Source organism: Medicago sativa, chromosome 2 (genome assembly GCF_051527215.1).
Source record: "Medicago sativa cultivar Bolivia chromosome 2, Bolivia_mono, whole genome shotgun sequence".
Taxonomy (NCBI): Eukaryota; Viridiplantae; Streptophyta; class Magnoliopsida; order Fabales; family Fabaceae; genus Medicago; species Medicago sativa.
Window position 1 is genome coordinate 52,378,750 of NC_140750.1, and position 25,301 is coordinate 52,404,050.

The following is a 25,301-nucleotide window of genomic DNA, read 5'->3' on the forward strand; positions in this document are numbered from 1 at the left end:
CAAAGACCCAACACAATTTGGATTGGTGTGTGGATAAGATGGTGGATGATACGATAGATCTAGGATATGATCGGATGCCATTTGAGGGTTTTTGATTAAAATCAACCCCAGATAACCGGTTTTTAGGGTGACGGTTTATAGTCAATCTTGGACTTACGTTTTCACAAAAAACTCGAGCCAGAAAACAGGACAAAATGAGATATGAAATACCAACTTAAGTTTGATGTCATTCACCACGTTATACGAAATATAACAACAGCATGTGTATAAATATTACCTGTGACTGTAATCGCAGCTTTTCCTGTTTTAATAATGAAACTTCTGTTTCTGCCTGTTAAAGAATATAAAAAGTATTAAATAACAAGATATGAACAAACAATTGAAAGAAAGAGAGAATATCAGCAACACAAAGGTGTTTACAATTTCTTTTGAACGGCGGAGATAGTTCACAACGTTTTGAAGGCCAGCATCACCAAATGTATCACCCCTACTTCCAGGTGAAATACCAGCAGCACTACGCTCCTTTTCAGCCCATTGAATATGCAATGCCTCAAGTTGGCTGTGTAAGATTTTATTCTGCAAATATGTTGACGTAGTTGAGTATGTAAATGAAATGGCAGCAACCAATACAGTAAAATATAAGACACATACGGATAAGTAAAAGCATGCATGCTTGATAACGACTAAGTTCTAACTTCCATATATTAACGATCCTCAATATAAATTACATATCATCAATGGTTATCCCTTCATGGCATATGGGCCAAATATTAATACCTATTTCACCCAATCACAATGTATATGGGCCATACATATATAATAAGGTTTGTCCATGTCATTTTATAAGCCAGCTTGAGATATGAGAAGTGTTATAAAGAATATAAATAAGTTATTTATGGTCAGATTCTGTGTTGTATATTGTTATGTAGTAAATTAAAAAAATGCCAATATTCAAGTTTATCTTTTTTCTTTTCCTTCTCCATGCACGGAATATTAGGTAAAAGAAAAAGATAAATCCTTTTGAACTAAAATACATAAAAAAAAACATTCACAAAAGATATTCGTAAAAACCTGCTCATTTATTTCATCGTATTTCTTTTCAGCATCGCACTTAGACTTCTCTAGTCTTGCTTTCTCCTCTTCCCACCTAGCCTTTAGTTCATTCTGTCAACACAATATATATGAGGTGAATTAGGTCTACAACAATGAAAGAAACAATTAAAAAAATAATGAAGTATGACACAACAACTGGAAAAACTGCAAAATTTCATAAACATAGGAGCTAAAATTATACATGCAGCACAATTAGCACTGTCATAAGCCCAGTCTAACATGTAAAACAAGGACGGTAAAGAGTTAAGACTCAAGTGATCATTAAAGTACATAACAAGAAATTGTTAAAATTAATGGCAAAAATATTTACTTGTCTGTTAATGATATCTTTTCTATAACAAGGCTATTCATGCCTAATGAAAACACAATATTTCTTTGATAAGTTAAATAACAAATTATTCACAAGGAAAATATGTTTTATACATATCCAACAACATTTCATTATATTGTCAAATCATATATGGATGCAAACCAGAACCACATAATATTTTGTGATTCTGGTTTTGCTTAAATTGATTCTGATCTGCATACATTGATGCAATGCAAACCAGAATCACATTATTGATTTCATCATATTTCTTCTCAGCATCACACTTAGACTCCCTCCATCACAATAATTATAGCATTTGGTCATTTCACATATATATTAAGAAAATATGATAAATAGAAGAAAGAGAATGGTAATTTTACTAATTTACCCTTTGTTAACTACTTGTATATTCCCATTACAATAAATGCAAAGTGGAGAATAATAATTTGGGAGTGGTGCAAATTGTATAAACACACAGGAACAATTAATATACTTGTACCTACAAAATAAATGTGAAACAGACAGAAAACATAAATATTCTAAGCGTAGGAAATTTTACATTTTCAATTTTCTGGGCATCAGCTAATTTACGTAATTTAGATGCTTCCTCCTGCAGCAAGGCCAGTGTTTCAGATGTTTTAGTCAACTCCTGAATAGTCTCGGACTGGAGAATAACCTGAGAAATAAAAGTCATCAAAGATTGGAAGCAATGAAAAGAATGCATATTAAGCAAAGATGCAATATTTTGTCTTCAATAATTGTCATATTAGATAACCAAACAAATTAGCCACTGCAGCAGTAAGAAATCATAGAATATGAGAAGTTCAACTTATAACTAAGGAAAATAAAATATTAGTTAAGAGGATGTTAAGTTTGATGACGGTTTTTAATTCCACAGGGTATGCTTTCATTTATATGTTTTTATTCTGTTTCACTTCGTATTCCCGTATTTTACATTTTTCTATAAGAAATAAAATTAATACAAAGTGGTAGATTTGTAATGATTAAATAAAATAACAATTGAAAAATAACTTATTTATGCAATATAACGAAAGAACCATGTCCTAACCTGTCTTTCATAATTCGTTTGAGCTGCACGCCATTTCTGATGCTCTTTGTCCAGGTGTTCTTTTAAACCAGATATCTGAACTTCCATTTCCGAGATTTGAGAACTGCGTGCAGAAAAATTAAGTTTCATCTAACCGAACAGCGGTAAATTTAGCAATGTGGTACAAAGATAAAACATACGTTTTTGTTAAAATTTCTTCTTTAAGATGTGTTATCTCAGCCAAAGCAGATGTCAGAGCCTCTTCCTTTCCAGCAGTTGCAGATACAACCTCATCAGATTTCAAACTAGCGTCCTTTTCGAGCTCTGAAATCTTCTCTCTAAGTGAATTCAGTTCAGCCTCTAGAGATTTCTTTGTATTGTCAACCTAAATATATTAACAATGATTACAAACAAAATATATTTAGTTATGTTTAATTACACTTTTAGTCCCCTAGTTTGGACCATGATTTTGATCACTCTAGTTTTTTTCAAGCTAACTGTGGTCTTGCTTTTATGACGGATTTGATATAAAATAATTTATTTAATATAGTAAAATTTTGATAAAACTGAGGGAATTTTACAAGATGTGATATTAGGTTTTGAAGAGAAACAAGATTCGGAATTTTTTATTTTTCCGTGAAAGTTTAAAATATTGTAGGGCCAAAATTGTTAACTCTTTGAATGGAAGTGACGGACAGACTTGATTGTATCCATTGAAAAGTTGAGGGACTAAATTTGATCTAAATATTTTAGGGCAAAAATCACTAGCAGTAGTAGACAGACTGAAAATACAAGCCTGCCCATTTAGAACAATAACAAATGGTCAACATCAAAAAAAGAACAGAACAATAAAAATCGCATTCAAAATAGCTTTCAAGATTTAATCATTGCTAGAATACCTCTATCTTGTAGTCCTCGTGTGCACTTTCTATTTGTTTCAATGCATCTTCATTCACCTCAGCAATGCTCTTATACTTCATTGTAAAATGCAAGCAGGCGGTAAGTTTAATAAAAAAATAAATAAATAAATTGAGAAGAATAAAATAGTAACCTGCAGCATGTGTGCTTTGTTGGCATGTACTTCCTCTTTCAGTTTCTCAATCTCTTCTTTTGCTGTTTGCAATTCAGCAACAACCTAAAGCATGTTATAAAAATAAACGTCAAGCAGAAACACAACACAATTACACAAGTCTAAAACAACACAGCAATGCAGAAGGAACTCGTGCATGGTTTTTCTAGCAGAACACATTCGAACATAAAAAAGGAAGATGTCAGAAGGAACTCATGCATGGTTTTCTAGCAGAACACATTCGAACTTATTTATACTGATTTTTGTATTTGATTTGAATTTTAATATGCTGTCTGGGAGGATTCACACTCCTCTAGCCTAAATCATGAAAATTTTCAGCTCAATAATAAGCTATATAGATAGAACAATAACATTCTATTCTATTCTATTCTATTCTATTCTATTCTATTCTATTCTATTCTATTCTATTCTATTATATACAAGAACAGAACAATAGACCATTATGCCATAATTCGTCTAATCAACTATTCTATGTGGAGCTTGTTTTAGAAAGAAGAAGAAAAAACACTACAACCATCATATTTAAGCCTTTGTGTTTTTAAAGATAATGTCATAAATTGTCCAAACAAGTCTATTTAAAAAGCAGTAAACTTACTAAAGCTGGAAACCATTTTTCTATTAAACTATCATTTCATAAATCCCAGAATTCCCATGCACAATAAGAAATAAATGGAAAGACTTAACAGTAGCAATGAATGTTAGCCTCTAAATCAAAAAGTTTCAAAGGTCAAAGCCCACGTAGCTCATTAATTCAAGCCATGTGCATGTTGAAATTAATTTATCCCGAGCAAACTGCTTGGCAGTTGAGAAACTACATGAATTTGTTTTATTGATTACCTCGTATATTTAATAACCTAAATTTATAACTCAGATAACTGGGTGGTTAATTTTTCAATTTAGTTTTATAATAATGATGATTTTTCAACTGCTTCATCCTGGTTAAAAAAATCAACCATTATTATATACACAAATACATAATTCTAGTAAACGAAGAGGCTTCGCCCCCAATAATAAAAACAAGCCATTTTTTAGGGGCAACAAAGTCTTTTCACTTACCTACAATATATATTCATCTAAATACAGAGCACTTTAATAGCATAAAAATTTGTTTATTTCATAACAAATAGCATAGCACCAGCAAATGCATAGCAGTAGAGGCGAAATTAAGATATAAGAATGTGCACCCACCTCATCTCTAGATGAAGATCCACTCACTGATTCCGTATTGACAAGCTATATTCAGTTAATAGAAAATGTTAGAATTAACAGAAAAAAATCATATAATTTTCGGAACGTGAATGTGTAGGAAATCAATAAAAACAGCAATTAATATAGAACATGGCACAAATCAAGGATCTATCGGTAATGAACAATATACTTCATAAAAGCTTTATCATATAGATACTACAAGACAAAATACCATTTATACTTGCCTTTCTTCATCGGCACAAAGAGTTGAGAGTTTACATGGACTTAAGTTTGAAAGTTGAGAGAAAAGAAACTCTCAGATATGAATTTTGTATTCTCTATGAATCATGATGTGTACACATGGTATTTTTATAGGAATGAGGGTTAACATGACCTAATATGTTGCAATGTAACTGAATACCAGTAAGCTGAATAAAAGGAACTACCTATAGAATTTAAGTTTCAAAGAAAGCCATCATTAGGGGTATGGATTATAAGAGCCAATTCAAGAATGAATGTAACATGACCAGATGACTCAACCAGTTATCGAGTTACACTTCCAGAAAAGAAAAGAAAACATTGCATGATTACTCCGCAGGCTTTTTTATAGGGGCATTGTGGTATAAGTATATTCACAACAATAATAATAAAAACAAACCTGCCGATCTGTGGAACTCATTTGTTTCTGAATACTTGAGAGTTTTGCCTGTACACGAAGGCCAGTGCGTTTCAATACAACTAGAACAATCAATGATAATAAAAATAAAGCATACAAAAGCGAGCAAACAAAGAAATACCTCAGCGACAGCAGCCCTAGATTCTGCAGACGCAAGTGCACCCAGTGCATTAGTTAACTCTTTGCTCATATCCTCAACCTGTCTCAGAGAATTTTTCATGGTCTGGTCCCGATCAAGCGCAAGTCTCCGCACATTTTCTCTCTCTTCCTGTAACTCTTTCTTGGCTTCGGCCCATTCCCTCTGACATGAGACAATAGCAATAACAAAAATCATTAAGAAATGCTAAATATGCACTCTAAAAAAATTAATTTAACAACAGGAAAGGATATGACATGGACTGAGGATATGGAAAGTTTTAAAAGTAATAGGACAGCTATAAAATTGATATAGCTAAGAAATTGTAGACATAATATACCATAACTTAATTAATTCTCTTTCGATATATTATTTAGAAGGCGCAGGTGGTTGAAGCACATCGAATGTACACTGAAAGATGGTAAAGTTGACCAATGGAAAATGAACGACAACAAAGGAATGTTTGAATACGCCGTAGGAAAACTTGAACGCAAGCTGAAAGGATGACACAGCAGAAAAGAACAAGTTGGAAAACCAATACGCCAGAAAATCAGAAGCAAAGAACCCTTGAAACACACCTCAATAATGGGACCCACAAGCTGAACTTTTGGCAAGAGATAAGCCAGGGAGAAGGCACTTTATATAAAAGGTTCCCTTGACAAAATATTTCAGACAAGTAGCAGCACATGGCTGCTTCAATGAAAATTTTGTTGTAGTGGCTGGGCATATGCACCAGAGAAGGGTTGTCGAAAACCAAAGACAAGACTGTTGAGGAGGCTCGTGAAAAAAAGATGCAGAAACGCTGCAATAGAATGACATTTGCAAGGAAACTTCTGTGGTGGTGGATGGTGGTGGCAGTTCAGATCTTGATCTTGATCTGCTACCAGGTTGAAATTGTGATTTTTGTGCCTAATCAGATCATATCCCTATTTATGATAGCGTATAGAATAAATAATATATATGCCATATGGATTTATCTTTGATTCTAACAGACATGAAGACCATGTTTTATGTTATTCGCTTTTGATCCTAACTTTATCTTACATATTTTCATCCACAACCAGGATTCTATGTCCATAAGTTTAAAGTTATTGAATTGCCAAAACTCCCATTGCTACCTTCTTAATGCCATTGGCCATCTTGCCCGATATACACTTGTGTCTCCCAAAATCCTCCTTTTGAAAGATCCTTGGTTTTCCTTCAACTGCCACCACATAATACTTGAAATCTTAGTGGTGGCCAATACTCTTCAATCTCCTCTTTACCCTTACATCCATAAACAAAATTTTCTAGTGGGCAGTCAAGCTCTCTTCAAGTATAACTTCACAATTATTCTATCCAATTTCATAATACGAAAGAAATATATTCGATAGCAAACCAGCCCTTTTTTGTAAGTGATAACATGTTCCTCTGGTTTTCTAAAGCAGCATTGGTAGTTTTAAGATCAAAGCAACATGAACAACCAAATCAAATCCCACTTATAGGAGACGGTTGTGAGGATCAAACAATGATATAATATTTTATCATATAGTTCATATCTCTTGCCAAAACATTGACCTCTAAGTCTTTTTTCGTAGTTTTTTATTTCCTAGTTTCTCTGCATATCTCCATTTCAAACCTTCATAAGCTCTATAGGTACTCTCAACATGAGAATTTAGATCTACTCCAACAAAATTATTTTTTCGTAGTGGTATTTCCCAAGTTAAGCCTACAAAGTCGTCCCAAAAAAATGTTCTTTAAACCCTAGATGAGGTGCATAAGCACTAATTACAGTAAAAGTGTCTTGTTCCTTGCATACAATTCGTTGGGAAAATATATAATTCACCAGTAAATAGAGAGTATTCGTACAGAAGAAGAAAACTCACCTCCAATTGCTTTGTATGTTCTTCTTGTTTTACCCTCTCTGCAACTCTTGCTTCCTAAAAATTAGAAAAAAAAATAGGGCTTCAATACAGAACGTGTTGATGAAATGATGAAGCAGCACACATTGATGAGAATAATCTACCTCTCTAACTTCTTCAGCACTTTGAATGGTACCCAACGTAGCCTACAATGGTAAGAGTAAGAACATGCATGATTTGTGAAATATAAAGAGTATTGTATACAGAATAATCCTGACCTGCAAGCGATACACCCTTTCAGATAAATTGCGAACCTCGTCAGATGCTCTCTTTTCAGCATTTGATAAGACTTCCTTTTCATTCTTTAATGCCGACAACTATAATAACAGCAAATGAGCATTAAGAAAAGGATCTATCTCAGCTCACAAAATTAGCCAGAAATTTTTTTAACTTCAATGAAATTCCGACCTCCATAGAAAGTTTCCGTGAGAGCTCCTCAGCAGCATTCATTGACTCTGAACTTTCCCGCAATTTCCGTTGGTAATCTACAACTAGCTGAGAAAACTCCACATTTCTTGCCAAAACGCCTTTTGCTTCAGCTTTCTATATTCTCATCGAAAATTGATAAGTTAGTATAAAACAGGCATGCAAGAGCAAACCATTTTATATTACAAAGAAGTAATTACCTGGTATTCAAATTCCTTCATAAAGCTATCAAGCCGCTCTCTAACAAAATTTCCTTCTAGTGCAATTTTGTCACGCTCAGATCGTAATACAATAATCTCACTCCTAAAAATAAACAAAAGTTTAGCCTAAGAAATTAGCTATCTAGCTAAAAAGAAAGAAAGTGGCAGTAGAAGGATCATGAATTTTGGGTAAGCATCCAAAGAATCATTAATAGATTAATAATAATATCAATAAAGGGAAAGGAGTATTATAGTCTGACAAATGCACACAAAACAATTCTAACATGGGATAAGCGAAGATGGTCAGAAATTTGAAAATATTGTTACATCAACAACTATGAGAGAAATATCATATGTAATGTAAAGCTGGAAGCTTAACTAGTTCAGTTATTTCAGTTTAACTTTTACAGCTTGGGTAGCTGGGAAACTGTTTTAATAGATTCTCTCTACGCTATCAATATATTTCTATTCGATGTATCAAAAGACTCAATGAAAATCAGTTTTTGAATACCGTTAACCAACAAGATGGAAAAATGGTGAAAAACAAGGAGCTGCCAACATGTGAAATAAGGCAACAAACTATAGAACTACATAGTAGATGTTCACAATAGGAAATTTGGTAGGATTTGAATTTTTCTAGGTTTCTACTAATTATAATATTTCGAGCCAACAAGACAAATTCTAAAGAACAAGATCAAAAAGAAATGGCATCCCATAGAAGATCACAAATTACTTGAAGAATGAATATTCACATTTACAAATTATGTGCATCTAGGCTACACCTTTCCTTGTGACAAGACATTACAGCATTAGTTAATCCCATGTAACTTACCCACAATGTGGAAATTGTTTTCTGTTGGTTATTAAGCTATTTTTTCCATTTAACAAATTCAATCTAGAGACTACTATTGCAGTTATAGTTAACAAATGAAGAGAATAAACAAAGACCAAGAATTTGGAATATGATGCAATAAGAATGTGGAATTTTTCATATCTAGTATTGGCATAGTAGCCAACACATACTCAAATAAACACACGGGGAAGGGGAAATGTGGACCAGGGATTCCACAGTAAATGTCTTCACAGCCAAACCCCAAGGTTGTAACAACGGGGACAGCAAAAAGATTGTGGGTGATTTGATGGGGATAAACTAGACAATAACCCTTATTTCTACTAATATAAGAACTTCAAATCCTAGTAACAATATTATAATATAGAATAGCCACCTTAAATACAGTCTACTCCTAGCAGGCTTAATTGTGGCAACGATGGGCAATCAATGCAGTTTCCAGCACCTTCATTGTGCAGGTGTTTAGGGGTGTGTATCCCAAACAAAATTTGTGAAGTTGGGTTACACCCTTAGCACAAATTATAGTATTATATCCTAGATTTTTTTTTTTTTTTTGAAGAAGCTAAATTAGCCCACCCAAATTGACACTGGGGAGAAGTATTATATCCTAGATCTAGTGTTTAACTTGAAGAGATAAAATGGAAAGCCGCATGAATTGCGATCTGCCATTAGCCACTTTCATAGAGGCAACTTTGGGCCGTCTTCGTTGCAACCTATAGCACCTCGTAGTGCTGGATTTAATTTTTTAAGGAACATGCTTAGTCTCAATATCGCCTAAGTAGTGCTTATGAACATTGAGCACAAATTAAAATACATTATAAACATCAATGCAAAAATAGAAAGTTAGTAACCTTACCTAGACTTTGCTAATTCATCCTCAAGACATCTTACACGCTCTGCAGCTTTTTCAAGAGACTTCTTAGCAATTTCCTATATTAATGAAAACAGTAATAAAAGTATATATAAGTGGTAAATATAAGTCCTGTCATTAGGTAGATACATACCATGAATACGTTACAATTTAATAATCCGACAGGTTAGTATTAAAAAAAAAGAAACATTTGACAGGATACAACAAAATAATCTCAAACAATGATCACAATGATCAATACATACAATAAATAAGGAATAATCATAGAAGAAGAAAAACATGAAACCAACCTAAGATAACTAACAAAATCAAGTATTATTCGTAATATAAAATTTCAATTTTGGCGCAAGGTACAATGGGCAAATGCAATCTGCACACTAAAACTTAAAAAATACTTTGCATGCTACGTCATCAATCTGGATAAAAAGTGTGGTCCGACATCTGAAACATTATAGATGTTAGGCGGGTAGCAGCATGGCTGCTATGTTCAATTGTATGGGAGACGATACAAGCAATTTATTGTATGTATTGATCATTCATAACAATTAATCGAAGTTCATTATTTCCAATATTTAAACCAAATACAAAACAAATATGTTTTAACCTCTAAGGCTTAGAATAACTCATCTAAGCATTTAAAATAAATACAAGTGATTCCTTAAATGGGATTACTATAACCAAGCTCTTCCTCATCATCATGTTCACTTTCTTCCCAACCAAAATCATTTGTTCTACATCCTCCTCTTTGACCTCTGTTTTATGTCTGTCTGGAGGCACATAGAGAGGATCAAACAAAGGGAGGAGCCAACTGAACAAAGAGGGTCATTTAAATCACACAAAGGACTGTTGAAATATTACAGAAGCGCGCCATTTAGGGTTTAGGAGGACAGAAACAAAGAATTTTGGTGCAGAATAAATAAGAAATCAGAACTTAAGGGCAAAATGACCATAAAATCCAAAAAAAAAAAAAAACACAAGGAATGGCAATAAGTTGAGGCCATTGTCAGGTTTTTGCAATAGCTTGACAATTGAGACCACTATTTGGCCACTACTTACAGCCACTTCCTAAGCACAACACAGCTTCAGGGGTTGCTACGGACACTATTGGCTACAAGGTCATATTTTTATAAGCCATTCACAAAACTTCACCTAATAGCTTAAACTTTGCAGCATTGCCCTCCACAAGAAGTATGAGATTATAATTGTATCCAAGTGTCCTAACAATATATTTACCTGTGAACTTTCAATTGAAGCATTGACATTGTTTCTTCCAACTTCTGCAGCAGCTGAAAAATCAAGAATCAACTAATATAAGGTAACTTGCCAACTGACAACAATCTATGATCTAGATCTGTCTGACCATAGAGAACTAAAAAGTGATGGCTAATTTACAATAATTTTACAAATCAGTTTATTTGCATTATCACATTCCACAACCAATATCCTCCTTCCCTAAATATAGAACCCCATTGAGTAAATCGAGGGAATTAAGAAAGTTGGTAGCAATATTAAATTTGTTAACAATTGATTTTGCAGAAAAAGATGTAAAATAATTAGGGGTGTTAGTAAAGATATAATTAATATAGTTAAAATTACATAGGGTCCTATAAAGAGGGACAGAAATTTCTCAAAAGGGTCTTGTATTTAAGGACAGGGGTAGTAACAACTGAAGAACTAAAATACAACAGAATTACTCCCATTCCCACTCCCTCCGTATTTTATCATATAAGTCACTTTGGAAAAAATATGTGATTTATTATATGTCACTTTACACATCATTAATGATTTTTTCCTATCATATCCTTTATTACAAGTCTCTTCTTTCTATTCTTTTAATCTCTTTATCTCGTGTCAATAATAAGGGATAAATTTGTAAAATCACTCATAATTTATCTTTCCAATACAAAATTAACTACATTTCTTAATGTGTGAAAACATCAAAACGACTTACAATAAAATGCGGAGGACATGATAGATGTCTCCAAAACATAAAGGCAATAACAGGGGGTTCAAATTTGTAACCGAACTATCTCTATAATACCAAGAAAACAAAAACTCTATAATACCAAGAAAACAAAAACAAATAATTGTTACTTTTGATGGAATTGTGTCTTTCTTCTACAATACCCTTAACTATTTATTATTGTTGAGATATTGAAAAGTTGTGACAGTTTAGTTTTAACTAAACTATTTATTGTATTGATTAATCTTCTTTATTAATTAGGGATTAACTAGGACAGTCCTACCTATATAAATGTACATTCTCCCCACATAATATGATATAATAAACATATTTTTTGTCTTAAGAATTATCTCATTCCAAACTTTACTCTCTGCAATAAAAAATTTGTGGGCAACCTTCTATTTACAATGGATGTACCCAAATTCAACCATTTATTGAAGAAAAAAAATATTGTTTACAATTTGCCATTTTGTTTGCAAATAGAGTGAAGGTCAGCAATCCCATCAAGCCCCATTCCTACTTATATTTATTGCATCAGAAAGGAGGTTGGGGGAATAGATAAATATTTATACAACCTGCAAGAGCTTCTGAAGAATGGGTGTGAGATAAATGAAGACTATGCTCCTCCTCATACAACCTTTTATACATTGCAACCTACAAGAAGTAGGAGTTGAAAGTATATATTCAGAGGCATGAATGAGAATATGACATACGTAAAAGAAACAAGAATACTACAAGACAAATGGACCATAATAATTGGAGCATTCAGACCAACACTAAGTTTCGCTGCATTTAGGATTTCTATATGTATATGGCGTTTTGGTCAAACCAGGACCTGCAGGGACCTCTCTAAAAGAAAAGAAAACCCCAATCCCCTAACCAGGTTGTGAACCTTCCACTGTTGTTTAAATATAAAACACTATAAATGCTTACAGATGTATGAAGCGATTCAATCATCTGCCCTTGCTCTTCCGCTCTCTGCAGAACAGCCGCAACTTTAGAAGCAGCCTCTTCCGTATGTTTTTTGAGTTCCATTTCAAGTTTTTCCTACAATTCAATTGTATATAATGATAACCATATAATCTAAGCGCCTTTATGTTCCGTAACATAATAATGGGAAAGAAAAAAAAAACTTTCCCAACCAACCTTGAACTCCACCTTCTGATTTTCAAACTGTTCATAGAGACTGCGTACAAGGCTTCTGAGTTGGACATTCTGCTCAACTAATTCATTAATGTCCTTGAAAGTTAACTGCGTCCGAAATTGAATTGAATACACATAAGAATGAAATACAGAAGTTCAAAAATTAGAGATAAAAAATTAACCCAAAAAGCTTACAAGGTGCTGTGATATGATACTTTCAGCATCGGTCGCTGTATTTGTTGTTGAAGAAATATTTGTTGCATTAGCATTGATATTGTTACCAAATGACCCACAACGAACTTGTATGTCTTGGCATTCCTTCAAAAGTACTGTCACCTGTAAAGATTCAAAAGTAACAGTTGATTTTGTTGTCTCCAAACTTGAAAAGCAGGATTTTGTTTCCCAATAAGACCATCAGCTTTGGACAAAAATTGAGGAGGAATTGACAGACAAACAAGAAGCTCATAAAGATTGTGTCATAGATAAAAGATTGTGTCATTCAACTTCTGAGAGATATTGAGCGCAAAAATGTAGATTAGAAGATTCCAATGAAGAGTCATCAGCGAAGAATGCGCGAAATGGAGAAGGGGTCTCAGAAGATGGATTGGCCATGATTCAGAATGTGGATCTAGATACCCTATAAGAAAAGGAGAGAGAAACCTTGTTCTGGAAAAGAGAGAATCACAAATAAATTTCATGTTGGGTGGATATTGGTTGCTGTCTACCTAAGAGACTAAACAGAGAATATTAAGAAAAATCCAAGGCAACAATGTTGTATGTTAATGAATGTTGGGAAGATATTCAACTGAAAGTTAAGATTGGAAAGATAAATTACACTCTCTAATACACTCTTTTCAACACAGACTCTTCTAATGGTTTAAATTTATATCAACCCCACCAAAATTTATGTGGGACCCACGTGATTCAATAGGGATCATTTGATCATCCAATGTGAAAAAGCATGCAAGGCAAATGTGTTGCCAGCACGGAATTCACATAAGATGATTTGATCATGTGAGAAGACCAATGACCAATCCAGGCTCAAGTGAGAAAAGAAGACAAATGGAACACAGCCCTAGCAAATGATCAGGAGAAAGAGAAACCAGCAACAAAGACCATAATCTGAATGGTCATACAGAAATTTTGGTTTGAATAAAGCTTTGTAGTGTGTAAATATAAAATGAAAAGGAAGAGTCCAAACTAACATAGTAAACTACTATAAAATGAAAAGGATTCTCTCAAGTCACCTGTTTTCGAAGGTCATCAATTTCTTTCTGGGCAAGATTATATTCACGTTCATGCCTTTTGAGGTCAGCCTGTAAAAGGTACACTAAGTAAATCTAAATGTAACAATGAAAGGGAAGATGAAACTGTGTTTTGTTATACAAACCTTCAGTTCCAGGATGGCTTTCTCTAAGTTGGAATTTTCGTTGAGGGAATGTTGCAGTTTTTGGTTCATCAAAGAGTATGCATCAGCCATCTTGTCATGTTCCACTATATGAAATGCCAATTATTTATTTTAGCAAAAAAGGCACGGCACTCAATGAACAAAGATAATACTTGCATAGCTTTTAGTCTACGGTGACATCAAGTACAAGCAGTTTTTTGTTGAACATTTCTCATGATGAAATATGACTAGTCATATCATATTGAAAAATCCAAAAGGAATTACCACTGTAAAAATGATAATATGCAGGTGCAAATATAAAATTAACGATCGCCCATTATTGGCACCAAAGTATTCAAGTATTCAAAATCAATGTTAGATTATGATTAGAAAGGGGAATTAGATCATAAATTGCAAGATTATAACAGTTAAGCAATCTACATTGGGTGAGATAAAGCCTGAAAATGTGTTTGTTTATAAGTGGTGGGTAATCCTCACCTTACAAGCTGATTTGGTAAGAGGGTTGAGCTACACCCAACCAAAATTCTAAGATATTAGAGTTTGGCTCCGATCGGGGACTGTTCAGAGTCCCATATTGGACGAGGTATGGCTTAAAAGTGGTGAGTAGTACTCACCTTAAAGTCAATTTGGGAAGGTTGAGCTAGGCCAAACCCAAATTCTAATATGGTATTAGAGTCTATTCAAGATCCATTGGGCCACCGCTATCGGGCAATTCAGGTCCATGCTATATATGTCCAGTTTTGAAGGTGATGTGTGTTAAGAGTCCCACAATGGATGCAATATAGCCTAAGAATAACTATATAAGTGGGAGACATCCCTGACCTTACAACCTGGTTTTCTAAGGGTGGAGTTAGGTTCAAGCCAAATTCTAAAATTTTACAAGAGTCTACCCAAAATCCATTGGATCACCCGCAATCAGGAGTCTCGGGTCATACTCCAGATGTCCAATCTTGGGTATGAGGGAGCTATGTTAAGAGTCTCAGATTAGATGAGCTAAGGCCCAAAATGTGTGTATAAGTGGTGGATCGTCATCACCTTACAAGTTGATTTTGCAAGGACTGAAGCCCAAGCCAAATTCTAACAGATTTCTTGTTGTTCTTTGATGTGTATATATTTCATTATATAATATATGTTTTAATTTAATTCGGGTGTTTTAGTTTCATAATACATATGTTACCTAAACTAATACAAACTTTAGTTTCAATATTCAAGATATATGTTTCTAAATTTAAATTTGGAAAAGAATTGTGTTGTTATGCGCAAACTTGTATGCAAAAATGTCAAAACTAAAATTAGTAGTTAATTTTGGAGTTCCTTTAATAAAGGTGTATATGTTTCTAAATTTAAATTTGGAAAAGAATTGTGTTGTTATGCGCAAACTTGTATGCAAAAATGTCAAAACTAAAATTAATAGTTAATTTTGGAGTTCCTTTAATAACGGTGAAAAGGGAGTATATAGTTAATTTGTACCCAAAAATTAGTAGTTATTTTTGTACAGTTACTTTTAAGTTTTTTGGTCTTTCTTCTTGACCTTGTCACAAAACAACAAGGACAAAAAAGTGGACAGGATTTAAATATATCTTCTTCTCTAAGTTAACGAATTATTTACTGACACACATTCAATTCAACAAAAAGATGTACCTCTCTCATCTTCTATGGCTTCTGCCTTCCCCTCCAATTCACTTAGGACCTGTAACAACAAAGAAGCTCGCTTTATCTTACAATTATATGTATTTGTGTCTACATGTATATTAATAAATTTGATATAATGCTAGTTAATCAGAAAAATGAAATAATATATAACAGAGAACAATACTATCAACAAATACGACAAAATGCACTACATATTTTAGCCAATTGTCATGCTCTACTTCATTTTCAATATGCATCAAACATCATGTTGTGGGTCTTCTGTAGGCACCTTACATTCCATTTGGGTGTTTATGCAAATTAAAGAGAAAATGAAACGGATCACATTCAAACAAATATTACATAATAACACAATTAATTAGTCAAGGCCTCAAATCAGAAAGTTCTGTGTGAGAAGAGGTAGGAGAGAAAATAGGGATCAAAGCTCGTGAAGTCCTTGCAAACAGAATAGCTAACTACAGTTAGGTAGTTGGAGTAGTTTGGAGAGAGGGATATATATATCTGAAGACGAGTATGCAGTGTATTTCAATCAATTTTGTAGAGAAAAGAAGGGAATTTGGTGCATTTGATCAAGTTTGTGAGAAGTCCAAGTCTCCAAAATATCTTGGAAACCCTTATCTTTTCTTACTCCAACCCCGACCTACCCTAATTCTGTGAATCTGCGGGTAGAAATTGGGAATTTGAGCTCATTCAGGGTCCGTTCGGTTCAGGGTATTTAGAGGGGAGGGGAGGGGAGCCAAATCCCTCCTAGACCCACTTTTTGCTTCCCCCCAAAATTGGGGTTTTTTAAAGGGAAGGGGAGGCAAGATGTGTTGTTTAAAATATTATTACGTTCTCAAAATTATTCTCAAGTTTATTTTAGACTTCCAAAATTACCCTTTTCTTACTCCTTTTTTTTCTTGCTGCTGGTTCTCTTTTTCTTTCCCAAATTTATCATCATGCTTCACCTTCATGTTGCCTTCTTAACATAACATAATCCAAATATTCTCACTGCCACTATACCATTATTACTCATGTTGCCTTCTTACATTGTTATGTTGCCACTTTACTACTAATACTACTTATTTTGTTGTGTATTCCGTGCTTGATTCATTCGTTCAGATTATAAAACACAAAAATTCAACAGACCACGAAAAATTGGATTAGGTTAGATTATATTTAACATAATAGCTGAATATCATACTTCGATAGTGGATAGAGTAGAAAATGTAGATCATTGGATTAGGTCAGATTAGATGTAACATAAAATGGTGGAGGTTAAACATGTGAGTGTTGTAAAATTTTAAGGGTAATAAGGTAAATTAGTTTTAAAATCCCTCCCCTCCCCATGTGAACCAAACATATATTTAATTAAAATCCCTCCCATCCCCTCCCCTCTTTTGAACCGAACATATAAAAAAAAGGGCAACCCGGTGCACTGAAGCTCCCGCATACGCAGGGTCCGGGAAGGGGTCCCACCATTTCCCTCCCCTTTTGAACCGAACATATATTAAATTATAAAACCTTCCTTCCCTCCGTTAAAATCCCCCCCTCTTCCGTTGAACCAAATGGACCATCAATAGAATTTCAATCTCCTTACCTTTGTATCAAATTCTATCAAAATGCTTCTTCATAGTAACTAACTAGTTACTCCTATCAGTGAAGAAATATATAATAAATGTTTGCTCAAATTTCCCTCCTATCAATGTTACATAAAAAGATGACGGCATCAGTCATACCCGTTGCAAAATTGACTCTGACTCCTTCCTTCCCAATTGTTCATGTCTCAAAGCATCAACAGCCTCTTGGTATTTCGCATACATCTTCGCCAACTTCGACAAATAGAAGGATACAATAAGAAGATTTAGTTGTGCAAATCAAATGAGAGAACATGTCAAGGATTGAAAGTAAAATGTAATTAACTCACACTCCACCCATCTCGCAAAAGTGAAGCAGCTAATGCTGTTCCCGAAACCCCAACAGGAATTTTTGAGACTAGTGCATTGTTTTCTTCATCCATGTTATCAGTTACAATAGCTGTCATCCACCTGTAACAAAAACGGAAAGTACTAAGCAATATGTTCCTAGAGCAAATAAAGGACTGAATGGCCATGATTAAGCATTTTTCAAAACTAATGCAGAAAGATTGAGGATAGATTCAATTATATAAGCCAATTGCACAAAATGCATAAAGGAAAACTTACATTACCTTTCACTACTACTGAGAAATTAAAATTGTTGATACTAATTTGGACTGGTAAGCGTCCTATTTCGGAGGTAATTAGTGATGATACTTCCTGGCAGATTGGGGGTGGCTCTCGCATTAATTTTTGGACTGAACGTTGGTTGTTTAGGCTCGTGGTTGATTTGATCAGTATTTCTAGTAATATTCATTGCCTGCTGCACACACGTGTCCAATATTTTTGGACTGAACGTTGGTTGTTTAGGCTCGTGATTTAATCAGTATTTCTAGTAATATTCATTGCCTGCTGGACACACGTGTCCAAGATTTTATTGTTGTTGGTTCTTAGTCGATTTTGAATAGTAACATATATGAAGTGTTGGGGCATGAGATTAAAACATCACCATTCCAACTTTTAATAAAGAAGATCAGCTTGCTTGGTCTGCCTCTGCTTCGGGGAATATGAGTTAAAGATGTGTATAATAGGCACCCAAAATGGCCAATCTATTCTTGTCTAAGATGATCTGGAAAAGTTGCATCCCTCCATCAAAATCCTTTATTATTTGGCATATTTTCTCTTATAAAATGCAAACTACTGAAAATATTTGAAAAAGTGGTTATAACTGATGTTTCAGTATGTTCCCTTTCTAGCCAAGTTTGTTGATGACACTAAGCATCTTTCTTTTATTGTCCAGCATCTTTCTTTTATTGTCCTTGTGTTAAAAGTATCTGGCTTTGGCTAGGAGCATTCCTAATGCTAATTTGGACTATTCTAGTATGATTTCTGTTTTGCAGGTTTGTGAGAAAAACTAGAGCTTTCGGATGAAGGATGATTGCCGATGTTTTATGGGCAATTTGGTTTTCTAGAAACCAATCGAGATATCAAAACAGGACAATTAACTATCAGAGTTATTTCAATGATTATAATTTATATCTAATGTTCCCATTCTGGGAATTAATTGTGGAAAAAATGTCACACTCAGATTCAGATCTTTCAGTTATGTGGTCTTTTGAGGTTACAGGTCAACCTCTTGCCCACAAAAAATTATCCAGGTTAATTGGTATCCCCCCTCCTAGTCATATTATCATATATAATACCTATGATGCTACTAAAGGTTGTCTTGTTTTGTCAGCTTGTAGTGGTAATTTCATAGATCGTTGCGCAACCACCTTAGGATGTTTTACGCGCAACCACCTTAGGATGTTTTATGGCTCGTGAGGATACCCAGAATACTTTTTCTGCCGAAGTTATGGGTGCAATTCTTGAAGTTGAGATAGCTTTAAAAAAAGGTTTGAATGAATTGTGGTTGGATTTGACTCTATGCTAGTGATTGCTGCTTTTAAAAATAATGATCCCAATCCATGGCGTCTACAACACAGATGGCTTAATTGCTTCAAGCTTACAAGGCAGGTGCAAATTTTCTTCTATTCCCATATTTTTAGGGAAGAAAACTCATGCGTATATAAGTTAGATGATAATGGTATAATTTGCCAGGGGTTCGTCAGGTGGACTTTAATACCTTATTTTATTTTAGAAGACTTTTTTAGAAATATAATGTTCTTAATTTTCATAGGTACGGTTTATGTCCCTCGTGTTTTTTATTTTAGTTCTTTTCAATAATATCTTGGGGTCCTGCAGATGATTGTTGGGTAATTGAGGTATCAACGCAGTCGGAATATCAATAACTCGTGATGATGTCTTTGTGCTCCTCTTGTCTAAAAATAATGGCAACCATGGTGGCTTCATGGCTGATTGCGACGACAGATTTATGCTCCCATTGTAAAAGCCATAGCCATAGACATAATAAGGACAAGTGCCATTTCTTGCATTGTTTTTCTATAGAAATCCAACAGTGTGACTCAATCTCAACGATTAAAAATTGCAGCAGCATCTAACCATGAGGATGCCAACCTTAATATTTTTTTAGAAAATAAGTACCCAAGGTTGCTCATCAGAAACATCTTAATTAAATGTATCCCATAATAGTCATTTTAAGGATTACACCTCTCATTCACAGTTCCCTGACTTTTGAAACCGCGGTTTTGGATTTTCGTTATTCCAATCGCATTGAGGGCAAACCTCTTTTTTCTCTAATTTATATTCTCCATCACATTACCATTGCAAATACTCAAGCCAAAGCCTCTAGCATTGGTCAAGACAAACAGTATCTAAATCTAGTGTTAACAATAACATCGGACATGGAGACAGTCAAGCCTATTGTGTTGATACTTGATACACATAACTCTCTGCGCATTCCTGTTTTCAATTTCCAAGAAAGTCTAAACCTTGTTCAGTTGGTCATAACAGATTAGTGATTCAATCCCAATTGAACGCATGAATTACATCAATCCCTTAAACTCTGTGGCCGACCACTTCTTTTTTGGCATCTAGATTTACAATTTGAATCTTCAATTTTGAAGTTCACGTATATATCATTATCAGCTTATGTTTTTTGATCATGTGTCTAATAATCTATAATAAGATTCAATAGTGAGGAATCAGGCAATCAATAACAAGGACGCAAATAAAAGAGGGGAAAAGTAGTGAAGCGGGCAATCACTCTGGGTTTTTTAGCATTCTTATTGTCACTGTCTCACTGAGCAGAGAAGGTTCCATTCTCTAATATTTTATTTTTGCCAGTATTTTCCTGCACTTTTCTGCTAAATCAGACCTTGGATCTCTTCTAAAATAAATCTAATTCCTATTGCATTCCAACACTACAATCAACAACAACAACAACAGCCAAGTCTTATCCTACTAAGTGAGATTGGCTACATGGATCAAGTTTAACCAAAATGTTCTATCATATACCATATTTCTATTCAACTCATTAATCTCTAGATCTTTCTCAATAGTTTCTCTTATAGTTTTTCTAGGTCTTTCTCTGCCTCTAGTGATTTGACTACCCTCCATCTTATCTACCCTCCTTACTACAAAATCCACATATCTTCTCTCGAAATGCACAAACAACCTAAGCCTAGTTTCCATTCCACCATCTTTTCTACTTTTCTACTATAGATGCTACCCCAACTCTTTTAATGTTGTCCATTTCAAATGTATGAAAGTCACAATTGCTCAATGTTATCAAATATATGTTATTCACCATGGTTAAGTTACTTAAATATACCAAGAGCTACATCATCTTTCAAAGCGAAGTGGTAGATTTTTGCATATTTCAGTCCTTGATTCTCAAGCAAAAAATGAGCATGAAATTCTATCTATTTATGATGCACCCTAAGGCTTGACATATCCAGCTACTTGAGGGAGAAAAGCAGCAAACACCAGAATAAGATGGAAAAATGAGTATAGTCAAGTGCCTCAAAACAGCAAAAAGACCAGGAAAGACATACGGTTCAGTGGAGAAGCTTTGGAGTGGAAGATTGCTTAGTGCATTCATCTTCTTGCTTGTCTCAATTTCAGCTTCACACTTCTCTAGCTTTTCTTTCAAGTCAGCAGCCTCCTACAAGCACACAAATAGACATAAAATAAGATTATATGCACATTTCCGCTCATGATGACTTTGAGCCTAGATCTACCCAGTACCTACAAATAAAATGAGAGAAACAACAACCCCATGTCATCTAGGTACTAATCATTTTCTAGCACTACCTATAATAATAAAGTTCAAAAAATATAACAGCATACAGAAAAATTGAAGTTACTTACTGTTTGGTATATAAATAACAACCTGTTCAATACAAAACAGGAGAGCAAATAAATACAGAACATTACAACCAGGCTGACAGAGAATAAAATACCTTTTCAAACTGCTTTCTAGCAGAAAATTCCTTCTCGAGTCTGTCTTTATAATCATCTTCAACTTGCTTTAGCTGTGACTGCTCAAACACAAGTAATATTACCAAAATGTATTCAAACACTCGAATCAATAATATGACAAACTCCAAACATTAGAAAATAGTGTAATAGAAAATAAACTTCACCTCCATCGCTTTTATAACACCCTCTAGGTCCGCTGCTTTTCTTGACCATTCCTCAGAACTCTCTTTGTAGAGCTCATTAAGCTTGTTGACCTATTAACATAACATAACATATTTAAATTCAAATTTCAAATACGTAATAAAATATAAAATACAGAACGTAAAAGCAATGCTCATTATCCTGAATAATACATCAGAGTTGTTTAGGACCTCAAATGGGTAGTGCACACAAGCTGCCCAAGTTTATATTGTGGCGGGTTTGTGCCAAATCATGCGTGTAGCATTTTTTCCCTATAAACATATTCAATTTTATACCACAATTCATGATATTCCTGACACATGGTGAATAATGACTTATTTATTATGCGATTTTGACTGGCAAGCTGAAGTTTAAAATTCATTGACAGGGAAAAATATGGGGAAGGAAACCAACATTCACTTATTGTTTACTTCGATTTTGGATGCAATGTAGTTATTCATAGAACAGACCACTAAACAACTATTCCAAGAAAACATTGATAGAAATGATGAAAAGGACATCAAAATTACTATGAATACAAAATATGACTTCCTATAGATTAAATTTAGGATATAATTACAAAAAAATTAACCTTTAGTATATGCTATGATCCTATCATGTGTCGGTTTATTGTGATTGTCATTTTCAAGCATTGTCAATAAAAAAAATAAAAATTTGCAACCTTTCTTTTCTTTTAACTGCTATTTCCAACATATTCCACTATTGTGCCACAAAAATGAAAGACAGATAGTCATGCCACTATATCCGATAGCTATGCATATTAAGCAATATTTGAAAGGGAAACAAATTGGGGTTTTATTTTGGGATGGGATTTGTGTACACCATAGCACTCACAGTTGAAAGTTCAGCAGATAATTGCTCTTCGTTGGCTGCAGTATCACCTTTAGCTGATATTAATTCCTAGAAGCATATAAAAGATCGATCAAGCAGGGTATCAGACGAAATGAATCTTTAAACATTTCAATATAAATGATGGAACGTTGTCAACCTCTTGCGTAGACTTCAGCTTCATTTCTAGCTCCCTTACTCTATCCTTATTCCATTGTAGAGACTTAGAGCATTCACTGAATTGTCTTTCAACCTGAAAATGTTGACAAAATATCAAATTATGATCAAACAAAAAATAAAAACAAATTAAAATTCAAAGTAAATAATAACTCTATTATAATTATAATAATATAATATTAAACTCACATCTGCAAGTTTGGAAGATATATCGGTTTCCGATTCTGTATGTTTTCTACGCATCTCTAAGAAACTGTTGATTTTAGCAGTCAACTCCTCATTAAGCCAAGCATTCTGCCTCTCAACAATCTCCTTCTCCTGCTCGAGGCGGGTGCAAGCAGCCCGGCATCTCCCCAATTCCGCCTCAACTTCACTAACGCGTGCCTCCTTATGGGCCGCATTTTCCGTCAAATGAACAATTTTATCAAGGTAACTCCTGATGGTTGTGTTCTTCTCACTAAGCTCCAGATCCTTCTGTTCATTCAACTCAATCAATTGCCTCTTTGACTTGTGCAGCTCACTCACCTCCGTCCTCAACCTCTCTACCTCTCTATCCTTCTCGACCTACAAAACTCAAAACCAATCACATCAATACAGCAACAAATAGCAACACAACAATACACATGCCTGCGGCCAATTTCAAAGATTCTAACCATTGGCCAGTTTAGACAAAATTCTCCCAATGGCCTTATGATAACAGGATCAAATAAAAGAGTTTACAAAATAAACTTACAAAAACAGTTCACATAATATAAGTTGATATTAGCTCGTCCAATTCAACTTTTATCGAAAAAAAACTGCCAATTTCATACCCTAACTATCACTCTCACCAATTTAGTACCTAAACTATGAAAAGCAACAAAAAGGTCCCTAAACTATTCTCCCATCCAACTCTTTAGTCCCTCAGTTAACAAAATTGGTCGTTTTTTATAATAGTTTAAGGACTAAAATGAAGTATTTTACATAGTTTAGGTGCTTTTTGTTGATTTTCATAGTTTAGGGACCAAATTGACTGTTAATTCTATTTTTAACCTAGCTCTCTTGTTTAACTAATTTTTAAACCAGCTCTCTCGTTTAACTCTGTCTTCACATGTCAGCTCCATAGCATCGACACGCCTTATCTAAGGTGTGTAACATGCATCAGTGTCCAACACCAAAACATGTGATTGCATTCAATAATGTCATTTTCTCAAATTATTATCGACGTGTCAGTGTCGTGTTCGGTGATTACATTGATTTATGTCATTTTCTCAAATTCTTATTGGTGTCCATACTTCATGGCATATAAGCTCATAGAACTCTACCATAAGTGAAAAATCATAAACTTCATTTTAATTGACAAGCTCCAAAACCAAGAAACTACTCTAAACAAGAAAAACTACTTAAATTATTCGAAAATTCAAAAGTTTAAAGGAAAAATAATTCATAAAATTATAAAAACAACGAAAAGTATACACAATTATCACACGACTATGAACAATGAACTAGCAACAATAAGTAAATTTTCATTTCAATTTCGAAGGTTTAGCGAAACGCACCAATTGCAAGTGAAATTGGTGATTCTTCGCTTTCGCATCATCGAGATCACGAACATGTTGATCAAGAGTCGATTGAAGATTAGCGGCATGCGATTCAAGCTTAGAGAACTCAGCGGAGAGGGAGAGATACTTCTGTTCAACGAGAGAGCAATTCTGTTCGGCGTTGATGTCGGAAGCATCGGCTTTGGCGCGGATAGTGTCGAGTTCGTTGAGGAGGTTGCGGATGAAGGCGTCGGCTTTGGCGGCTACGGCGGTGGAGTCGCCGGAGAGGCGATGGAGGTCTTCGTCGGAGATAAAGAGGGGCATTTCGATGGTACCCTAGAGAGAGAGAGAGAGAAGAGAAATGAGGGTAACGAGGGGGAAGTGAGAATTTGAAGAGAAGAGGAGGGGTGTTGTTGTGATATAGGAGGAAGTGGTTTTTGATTGTTTTGTGTGTGGGTTTTGTTATTGGGCTTTAGGCTCGGTTTATTTTTGGTTTTTGAAAATATGGAACACTTTCGGGGTTACGAGACATCCTGAACTGACGATTTTATTTTCAATGGTAGTTAATTATTGTTCGATGTCTGTCGTGGTTAACTGTCGTTCCCTCAATGCCAGCGGCAGTTGTGGTCTTAATATATTCCAGAACAGAACAGTAACCTCCCA

The 25,301-nt window shown here is 34.4% G+C and overlaps 1 protein-coding gene across 2 annotated transcripts in view; it reads right to left on the minus strand.

Moving 5' to 3' along the window:
* Positions 1 to 25,070, minus strand: part of NUA (nuclear pore anchor) — a 31,498-nt gene extending 6,428 nt beyond the window's left edge. The window contains exons 1-34 of one of the 2 annotated variants that reach the window (XM_085744994.1): positions 24,657 to 25,070; positions 23,308 to 23,682; positions 23,102 to 23,194; positions 22,948 to 23,013; positions 22,077 to 22,166; positions 21,894 to 21,971; positions 21,486 to 21,595; positions 17,880 to 18,000; positions 17,692 to 17,784; positions 15,965 to 16,013; positions 14,306 to 14,409; positions 14,163 to 14,231; positions 13,111 to 13,251; positions 12,919 to 13,023; positions 12,706 to 12,819; positions 12,348 to 12,426; positions 11,043 to 11,095; positions 9,795 to 9,868; positions 8,089 to 8,191; positions 7,871 to 8,005; positions 7,681 to 7,779; positions 7,567 to 7,608; positions 7,427 to 7,480; positions 5,547 to 5,726; positions 5,408 to 5,455; positions 4,750 to 4,794; positions 3,523 to 3,606; positions 3,371 to 3,445; positions 2,672 to 2,856; positions 2,493 to 2,595; positions 1,983 to 2,099; positions 1,072 to 1,164; positions 421 to 576; positions 278 to 331 (exon numbers count right to left, since the gene is read on the minus strand). In XM_085744994.1, the coding sequence (XP_085601120.1) occupies positions 278 to 331; positions 421 to 576; positions 1,072 to 1,164; positions 1,983 to 2,099; positions 2,493 to 2,595; positions 2,672 to 2,856; positions 3,371 to 3,445; positions 3,523 to 3,606; positions 4,750 to 4,794; positions 5,408 to 5,455; positions 5,547 to 5,726; positions 7,427 to 7,480; positions 7,567 to 7,608; positions 7,681 to 7,779; positions 7,871 to 8,005; positions 8,089 to 8,191; positions 9,795 to 9,868; positions 11,043 to 11,095; positions 12,348 to 12,426; positions 12,706 to 12,819; positions 12,919 to 13,023; positions 13,111 to 13,251; positions 14,163 to 14,231; positions 14,306 to 14,409; positions 15,965 to 16,013; positions 17,692 to 17,784; positions 17,880 to 18,000; positions 21,486 to 21,595; positions 21,894 to 21,971; positions 22,077 to 22,166; positions 22,948 to 23,013; positions 23,102 to 23,194; positions 23,308 to 23,682; positions 24,657 to 24,962 (3,693 nt within the window). In that variant the 5' untranslated portion in view covers positions 24,963 to 25,070. The remainder of the gene's footprint in view (positions 1 to 277; positions 332 to 420; positions 577 to 1,071; positions 1,165 to 1,982; positions 2,100 to 2,492; positions 2,596 to 2,671; positions 2,857 to 3,370; positions 3,446 to 3,522; positions 3,607 to 4,749; positions 4,795 to 5,407; positions 5,456 to 5,546; positions 5,727 to 7,426; positions 7,481 to 7,566; positions 7,609 to 7,680; positions 7,780 to 7,870; positions 8,006 to 8,088; positions 8,192 to 9,794; positions 9,869 to 11,042; positions 11,096 to 12,347; positions 12,427 to 12,705; positions 12,820 to 12,918; positions 13,024 to 13,110; positions 13,252 to 14,162; positions 14,232 to 14,305; positions 14,410 to 15,964; positions 16,014 to 17,691; positions 17,785 to 17,879; positions 18,001 to 21,485; positions 21,596 to 21,893; positions 21,972 to 22,076; positions 22,167 to 22,947; positions 23,014 to 23,101; positions 23,195 to 23,307; positions 23,683 to 24,656) is intronic. The other variant, XM_085744995.1, reaches the window with a different exon arrangement.
* Between the last annotated feature and the right edge of the window lie 231 nt (positions 25,071 to 25,301).